General features: G+C 42.1%; 1 protein-coding gene across 1 annotated transcript in view; it reads left to right on the top strand.

The window, feature by feature from the left end:
• LOC108798352 (protein QNR-71-like) overlaps window positions 1–8,869 on the top strand; it is a 15,613-nt gene extending 6,744 nt beyond the window's left edge. The window contains exons 3-14 of the mRNA XM_018570093.1: window positions 151–267; window positions 1,508–1,581; window positions 2,646–2,786; window positions 3,511–3,654; window positions 3,728–3,886; window positions 4,604–4,762; window positions 4,900–5,262; window positions 5,750–5,944; window positions 6,027–6,126; window positions 6,453–6,658; window positions 7,502–7,589; window positions 8,722–8,869. Coding sequence (XP_018425595.1) covers window positions 151–267; window positions 1,508–1,581; window positions 2,646–2,786; window positions 3,511–3,654; window positions 3,728–3,886; window positions 4,604–4,762; window positions 4,900–5,262; window positions 5,750–5,944; window positions 6,027–6,126; window positions 6,453–6,658; window positions 7,502–7,589; window positions 8,722–8,869 — 1,894 coding nt within the window. The remainder of the gene's footprint in view (window positions 1–150; window positions 268–1,507; window positions 1,582–2,645; window positions 2,787–3,510; window positions 3,655–3,727; window positions 3,887–4,603; window positions 4,763–4,899; window positions 5,263–5,749; window positions 5,945–6,026; window positions 6,127–6,452; window positions 6,659–7,501; window positions 7,590–8,721) is intronic.
• The last annotated feature ends 186 nt before the right edge of the window (window positions 8,870–9,055 follow it).

Below are 9,055 nucleotides of genomic sequence, written 5' to 3' on the forward strand. Positions count from 1 at the left end.
ATCTGCTGAAATGGTGCATTTCAGAGGACGGGTTAATGTGTGGTGACAGCTCCGGTGATGTGCGTTGTATCACACACTGCCGGAGCTGTCTCTATTTATACTCTTTTTTCAACTTTATGTGGAGTGTACAATTGTGTACACTCCATTCAGGTCCCCACATGGCAGCGTGGTGCACTGTGCTGCCATGAGGCGGATTGCTGTGGCATGCATGCAGCATGTAGAATGCAGCATGTTTGCGTTGTATCACAGCACAGTGACCACTGTGTTGTAATGTGAATGGGACAATTGTTTTCTACGTGTCCTTGTGGTGACCGGCAAAAATTCAGCTTGCATGTTCTCTCCCCAGGCAATGGTAGGAATCATACCTCAGATATTTGAGAAACTTTGTAAAAATCTTAGATTCATGGTAAGTGACTCATAAGCACATGAGCGGTGAGGCTGGGCCCAGGACATAGAATGAGACATCTTTCCCTAAAGGTACCCATACACCTTACAATTATCGTTCGATTTTCATCCACGATCGCGGTTTCAGCGGATAATCGGTCAGTTGATGGGAATTGCACAACCGCAAATACTGGACAACTAGCCAAATTTTGTCTATCGGGCAGCTAAGAAAACTCTTCAAAACTAACAGAAATCGATGGGTTAGTGGCATTTTCGTACATCAAAAATCGCAAGATGAACACTGCATATGCGCAAAGAAAATCTGTTCTGCCGATCAACGAAATTGGACAAGTTAGTATTGCTGACAAACGATAATCAAAATCTGCATTGGTCTGTGCATGATGGGCTATGTGAATACAAATTTAACAAGGGTGCGATGTCGGGACAAAATAAATTGTACAATTGTTGTAAGGTGTATGGCCACATTCATTCTTTTTTTTGCAGAAATAGTTTTTAGTAAAGATTTTCACAGACAATATAATGTAAAAACATACAGATGTCAGCAAAAGTGGCCACCTTAAAGGTGCCCATACACTGCACGATTATCGTACGAGAATCGCGGGAAATCCCACGATCGTACGATAATCGCAAAGTGTATGGAAGGCGCGACCGTTTCTACTGTACGGTTGCACGTCTTTTGTATAAGGAACATGTTCGATAACCAGCCGAAAATCTTAGGATTTTCGGCTGGTTTGTGGCATGCTCAGGAGACAAATGCCGAACAGGCCGGTGTGCGCACGCGCACACTGCCCATTCAGCATTGCGGTCATCGGAAGTCCGCCCCTCCGTAGGGCGGGCTTGCGATGATCACAAGTATCTGCCTGTCCAAGATGGGCAGATCGTACGTTTTTTAAATTACTTTACAACCCTCGCAAGACAAAAGTCTTGCGAGGGTTGTAAAGTGTATGGCCACCTTAATTCTATCACATGATGAGCCTGAAGCTTTTCCTAAACAGGAGGAGGGAACATGGGGATCGTGAGTGCTATTACTCGCAGCTGGGGCTAGTAGAGGACAGTTTAAATAGTGCTGGGCTGGGAGGAAAGGAAGTATTTCTCTTTTCAGAATGCAGTCTGCAGTGGTGCGAGAGTGCTTGGTGCTCAGTATCTGGCTTTTCTCCGCTGTCCAGGCAGAAAAACGTGAGTGTATTTCTCTTATGATTAATGAGCTGAGCTTATTTTTAAATTGTGCATCTGCTTTGACATGTAAATTCTTACATACATGCAACACTGCCGTTATAACTAGTCCTGTTTGAAAAAGAAGAGGTATGCGGTTCTGTAGTACATGTTATGGCTCTACATGTCCTAAAATATAATATGATGGGTTGCACAAATACTGTATCTATTTACTGTGTTCATTCTCCAGGCCAAGCAAGTGCCCTTATAACTCCCTAAAATGGTTATTATCGAGGAGGAAGGCTGGTGACTCACTTTGCTGTTGCCCTGAAATACCATCACTCCTGTAGGGTAGTCTTAATATAGCTTTTCTGGGTGTGTGTTTGTCACTGGTCTGACACTGGAGGGCTACCAAAAGAAACAATGGTAGAATGGCTGATAGAAGTAGGTGATTTTGTGATTTGAAAGAGGAAATGTGCAAATGCATATAATCACAAAGTGTACCTGTTGGTATTGGAATCACTGTGGTAAATCTTTTAGAAGATGTCATGCTATGAACGCTAGTGTTCTAGAACTGGAGTTAGTGTGAGAAACTCTTGGGGCATTCCATGGCCTTAAAACCTGCAACCTACAAATCTCACTGACTTCTCCTGCTCAGAAAATTGTAGCTGACTAAAGCTGTCATTCAATGCATCTCTGTTCTGCTCCATGTACAACCGATTGGCACTGCTAATTGACCGATGTGTGAGGATATCAATATATTAGCTTTCATACTGGCTTTATTGCCTAGTTGACGGCCTTCTAAAGAAGTATGTAGCAAGTGAAGCCAGAACTTTTCTGCACAATTGTCTTAGCCTAGTAGTTGGTGCCTGGGGTGGGGGTTGTTGGCAGCACCCTTTTTCCATAGGTTTCCTGTAAGCTTGGTTCAGCCATTGCTCCTCGAAGATGCTAAATGTGTCTTGCAAAAGCATGTAAAAATCATTCAGCATTTGCAAGCTTGTGAAAAAATCTGTAATGCATTGCTAAATCATATTACTTTCCATCACTGTCGGATATTAGGAGATGAAGCACTTGTGTTTTCTCTACAGGCTTCAAAGATATGGCAGAGTTCGGAAGGACTGGCCACAACTACCACATACGTGGCTGGTCCCCAGACAGCAGCTCTTGGGATGAGAAGCTTTATCCTGCCTGGAAATCTGGGGATCCCAGATGGGAGAACTGCTGGAGAGGTAATATCTAAGCTGCCACATACAGTTGTATCTCTTGCCCTAAAGGTTTTTAGGTGCAAAATATGAAATCTGACAATCTTATCTTTCCACCTTAAAACCTACCATGGGGTGCCAAATACCTGTGACTCAGCAGCTCCCCTTTCTCAGAATTGATAGAATTTCAATGCTAAACTGAAACCGGAATAGTGTTAATCTTCCAGTGGGAACACTTGTTAAATGACTACTGCCCCAAGATGGTGGTTTCCTTCTTTTGTCCTCTTAAGAAGGGACATCTCCCCAATGGGACAAATACAGAAAAAAAACAAATCAACAGGAGTTTTAACAATTTCCTGTTAAGTTAATTTTAACATTTGAGCATCAGGTATAATATATAAATAGCCCAAGGTCTACTCCTAGTGTAAGCTCTTTGTGTATAAATGTTTTGCCTTCAGTTGCTATGACTGTATTTTGGCTTAATATGGTCTCTAGTAAACGGCCGTGCTGAATGAGGGTAGTATGTGACTCCCTTTCATTCTAGTGGCATCATGGCTGTATAGAATGCCTAAGGTCATATTGTGTCAGACTTGGCTGAAATGTGCAGCAGTTTGTGGAAGATAATGGCAGATATTTACAAATGGTGACACCTTGTTATAAGCCAGTAGGTGCAGGTCCTGCTAGGTAACAGGTACCATTACCACATGTGATGTGCCTTGTCCTTATAACTGACTTTATTCTTCCTTTTTAGGTGGCAAAGTAGTGGCGCTGTTGACCAGTGACAGTCCTGCACTGATAGGGTCAAATGTTACGTTTGCTGTGACTCTGCAGTTTCCCAGATGTCAAAAAGAGAATGAAGATGGGGATATAGTCTATGAACGAGGGTGTGGAAATGGTAAATATAAGCATTTCAGCATATTTATTATTGTGATGCAGATGGCTGGCTTTCTCTAATCTGCTTATTTCAGTTACCTTTAGTGATCAGTATGTGTATAACTGGACCAAATGGATACCCTTCTGTAATGAAGGAAACTGCAGTTTTCCCAACAAGTTTCCAGATGGAAGACAATTTCCTCACCACCATGACTGGAGGCGCCATAACTTCATCTATGTTTTCCAAACACTGGGTTGGTATAGTCATGGGTTTCAGTTGGGTGGTGGTGGGGGTGTGTGCGAAGGAAACGTATATCTGCAAGAAAATGTCCAAGTGTAGTAAATCAGGCACCTGCCACACTATGAGCAAGCTTTTACAAATTTCTTCTTCGATCAGTTTACTAGCTGAGCTTTGTCCAGTGAACAAGAGATGTGACCTAGGAAGTTGCACCTGGAACCTTTGTTGCCTGCTTGGCTGTGGAGGTGTGTAAATGTCTGCCAGATGACGACTTCTATACAAATAGTAGACGTGCATGTATTTAGCAGCTTGCCTGGGGTTTTTGGGCCATACCGATAACTTCATAAATGATTGGATTTGGGTGAGGAGTATTAAAATAGTTGTAAAGTCCTAAAATTATGCCTTCATTTGTGATGAATGTTAACTGTAATCCTTCTGTTTAGACTGGCTATGATCACTCTTCACACACGTATATTTCTGCATAAACTAGATGGGGGAGACCCCAGTCACTTGGCACCTTGTTATGAACACTTGGGTTTTGTATGGGGCTTTTCTGAGTTTCTTGCATGGGATAACTCTCTATTTGGGTAGTTTCAAGTGCTTCAGTCTTTCCTTTCTCAAATTCCTGGGCCTGACTATCAGTTCTAGGAAAGTAAAGCTAAATGCTGTAGGAGCAAATTTTCATGGGTGATTAAAGAGGGAGACTGACACTGGGGATGTTTTCTCCATCCAGGTCAATACTATCAGACAACTGGAAAATCTATGGCTGCACTGTCAATTAATACTACAAACATCACAGCTGGTGCACAGGTGATTGAGGTGACTGTGTTTACAAGAGGCTATAAAAGGCATCATCCTGTTGCTAAAGCAAGCGGCATGTACATTGTGACAGGTAAGCTTCTAGATGCTGATGATAAACTGGCTAAATCATAATGTGTGTCCCCATACTGCAATAAGAAGCTAATGCATTATAGCCTTAATTACACCCCTCTTTGTCGCCGGGGTGTTTTTATTTTTTATTTTTTTTAGATCAAATTCCATTCTATGTGAACATTTCCCAGAAAAATGACAAGAATTCCTCTGACCACCTCTTCATCAAAGATTCTCCAATTGCATTTGATGTTAAAATTCATGACCCAAGTCATTACCTCATGACATCTACATTTTCTTTCAACTGGAGCTATGGTGATGGCAGTGGATCCTTTGTTTCCAATAACCCAGTCTCCACTCATACTTACACCTTGTCTGGGAACTTCAGCCTGAACCTAACCATCAAAGCTGCTGTTCCAGGACCCTGTAAACCAGTTACACCTACTCCCCTTCCTACAACACAGGCACCAACTACACAGTTGCCAACAACCACCATGCCTCCTACCACTGCAAATTCAACCGGTAAGTTCTTCCCAGTAAAGGTATTAGTTGCAGGTTTGTATCGCACTATAACAGATTTGTGAATGCAACAGAGTGGGACATCTTAACTTAAAGGTGGCCAGGAACCCTGGTTTAATCTTGCACCTGGAATAGAAAGGTGCACAAAGTTGAGTGACTTGACTAGCCTGGCTTTGGGTTAAACTGAAATGTGACCCCCCTTAAAAGGGATCTCTTGAGAAAGCTGGTTGCTGGCTGTCATCCTGATGCTTTGATTTCAATGCAGTCTTGAGTCGCTGACCCACGAGTGCAGTAGTATTATGATGCTCATTTATACCATGTTTTGTACAGTCTGACTTAAAGGTACTTGAGCTGGGTATCTAGGATTCCTTGAAGGAGGCTTTCAATAGTTCATCTTCTACTTCTCTTTGTCCCTTAGAGCTACTAAACTGTCAAACATAAAGCATAAACTTGTGTTTAAAACTTGTCCAATCTTACTTTCTGTCCATAGGAAACTCAACTGAATTGCCACCCTTTGAAACTGAAACCTTTCCACTAAATACAGAAGAACATAATTATAGTACCAATGCTATCCCTACTACCCATACTATCGCCACAACCTATACAACTACAGTGCCCACTACCCCTGTTCCTGGATGCTTTATCTACAGATATGGCGACTACAGCACCAAAATTACAGTTACAGGTAGGTTGCAAGAATCATTCAACATGTTTTAAATGCTTCAGATTGTTTACTCAGTTATTTTTTTTTTTTCTTCTCCAACTAGATGGCATCTTAAGTGTGAATATTATTGAAATGAACACTATCAAAGTGTCCTCCCAAGCTGAAAACGCTTTAATTGATTTTGTGGTGTCTTGTGAAGGCAGGTAGGTGTGCTTGAGGTTTTTTTTTTACAAACTGTTAAAGATGGGTTAGTGCCGAAATGAGGCCCTAGGCACAGTAGCAGCTTGGGTCCCCATCTCTTAATAGGCAATTGCGATGGACACAAAGCTGCCCCCTCCTTTTTTTTTACTAGTACAGCCCCTCCCACCTGACAACTTTAAGTCTGTAATTGTGAATTGGCAAGACAAATTCAATTCACCTACTGGCTTACTGCAGGAAAAATAAGGTAACTGGGCCCACTTGACTTCTGCTGGTCCCTAGGCACCTGCTCTGTTGGTAGCTAAATGTCGTTTTTGTTTTTTCTTCCTAGCTTGCCTACAGATGCTTGCACAATTGTTTCAGATGCTTCTTGCATGATTCCTCAGAACATGGTATGTGATGAGGTCCCAGCTTCAGACCAGTGTCTACTGACCCTACGAAGAACATTTGCAGAGCCAGGATCATACTGTGTCAATATTACACTAAGTGATGATGCAAGTCTAGCTCTTGCTAGTACCCTGGTCTTTGTAGATGGTGGTAAGTGTAACGTAGTGTGTATATGTTTTTTATAGGGTGGAAGGTGTTTTTTTCTTAAAATGGGGGGGGGGGGGCAATATCCTTTTTGCGTAGAGTAATTATTATTTTTTAAGCCCTGCAGACTGTACTAGGGCACACAGTCTTGGTGTTATGCCACAAATTCCAAATCCCATTCACACTACTGCGGACCATTAGTTATATGTGGTGCCCAGATGACCACACGGATGGCGCCATGCAAACACTGGTAGTAAATAAAAGTAATTCACCGGCACAGACTTGAAGAATTTTTTAAAGTATTGATATGTTCACGTGTGTGCCGGTGAATTACTTTTTATTAGTGTTATGCCAGACACATATAAAGTAATTTACTAAGACATGGATGCAGGACCCTCTCAAGGTCTAGGTGGGGGTCTCAATGCACAAATCTGATTTTAACTATGCACGGTGCATTAGGTCTGTTGTCTTCTAGGGCAGGTGCATTGGGGTGCCATAAATTGATGACAATGCACATCTCTGAATTAGTTAGTGTTGGAGTCTTGAATCTTAAAACTGAACATCCATACTACATCTTCACTAGAATTACTTAGCCAGTGAGTCTTTGGAGTAATTAGAAGCACAGCCTGTGTGTGTGTGTCCCAGTAGTGTTATCTGTGCTCCATTGAGTTTTAGTTACTGCAGTGCAAAGGATACAGCTCCTTAAAGTGCTAATTGCATAACTCTCAAACAATAGTGAACCCAATTTCAATATACCAACCTAGCAATAGCGGATTATTCCACACCCCTTTCACATTTTATTTAGGGACATCTTGATAAGGGGATAAACTAAAGCTTTCTTTGTCCTAGGCTCCGGAACAAATACTGTCTACGTTGTCCTGACTATGTTTGGATTGGCTGTCCTTGTTGCCACAGTGGTCGCTATCATTCTGTACAGGTGAGTGCTCCAGCTGTGTGGTTAGTTTGCCTTGGTTTTCACACCACCTAGGTCTAACTTTTTATTACAGGAAGAAATGAGCTTGAGCTAGGTGCACACACTTGACATTTAGGCCTTGTTCACACCAAGCGCATTCCATGAGCAGTTACAGACCGGAGCTAAACTGCGTCCAATGTATTCCAATGGTATATTTGGCTCCAGTTCACATCGCATCGTTCCAGAGCAGGTAAAAAAACTGCAGCAGGCCCTATTTTACCTGCTCTGGAATGCACTGAAAGCCCATTTTAAACTAAAACATTTTTTTAACCAAAAATGGCCCGAATGCAGCAAAAAACACAGCACAACCCACTGCACGTGCAGATCTGCTCTGCATTTGGTGTGAACAAGGCCTAACATAACTGCCTCTTTGCCATGCATGTAGATTTGTCAGAGTTCTGATTAAAAATGGCTGACAGTCAGTGGTTGAGGCATGTGAAGGTGTCAGTGCCTCGAAGAGCAGAGATCAGAAGTGGGACTGGGGAGACAAAGGGTTCAAATGGGAAGAAAAAAGGCCAGAGGTTTAGGTTCTGGCAAAGGGACAATGGGTGTGTATAAGGGGGGATGGGAGGGACCTGACTGCTACAAATGAGCATAAAGGTTGCTGTAAGTCCTACAGTTGATTCTGTTTAAAAGTGTACCATAGTCATGAAGGCATTCCAGATGCTCCACATGGAGGTATACTACTGCTCAAATATGTCATGTATCTGGACCATGAGTTCCTCCATGCATTGCAGGTGATGAGTTAGTCATTCATATACAAAAGGAGGGTGGAATGTGTGATTTCCAATGCTTCAGTATTGCCACTCTGGCTGCCAGAAGAGAACTTTTTTTTTTTTTTTTCCTGCAAACATACAAGAATCTGACTTTTTGGATAGAAAATGACAACACTTGCACAATTGTATATGTTCTATGAAAGCAGAGGCCCTGTACAATGAAATGGCAGCTATATGTTTTTTGGTGACCACCATCCCCCCCCCCACTAACAATCTGTACAGATGGTCATGGCAGCTCTTTTCAGCATGCAGTGTCAGAATAGATCCTTTACAATTGCATGGTCCCTCACTAATAAGGCTTTAACATTTTTTATTTTTAGGAAATCCAAAGAGTATAAGCCCATAAGAAATGCTACAGATGAAAGCGGTGTTCAGATCAGTGTGTACTTCAGACAAGTCAAAGAGACCTTCTTTCATGGAAACAATGAGCATGATCCACTTCTGAAAAACAAAGCTGGAATTGTATAGACCTGTACTACTATGTTGTCCTTGCACTGTGTAAATTTACATAGTCTCAGATTGCTGGTACTGACAATGTTAATTAACAAGGGGTACAACAAATAAATGCTCACTCCTGTAAAATGGTGTTTGTTTTTTTTTGTTTTTTCCCCCCCCCCCCCCCTCCTTAGAACGAAACACTAACAAAACAACACC

The sequence above is a fragment of the Nanorana parkeri genome, unplaced genomic scaffold (assembly GCF_000935625.1).
Source record: "Nanorana parkeri isolate BGI_ZX_2015 unplaced genomic scaffold, ASM93562v1 scaffold1454, whole genome shotgun sequence".
Lineage (NCBI taxonomy): Eukaryota > Metazoa > Chordata > Amphibia > Anura > Dicroglossidae > Nanorana > Nanorana parkeri.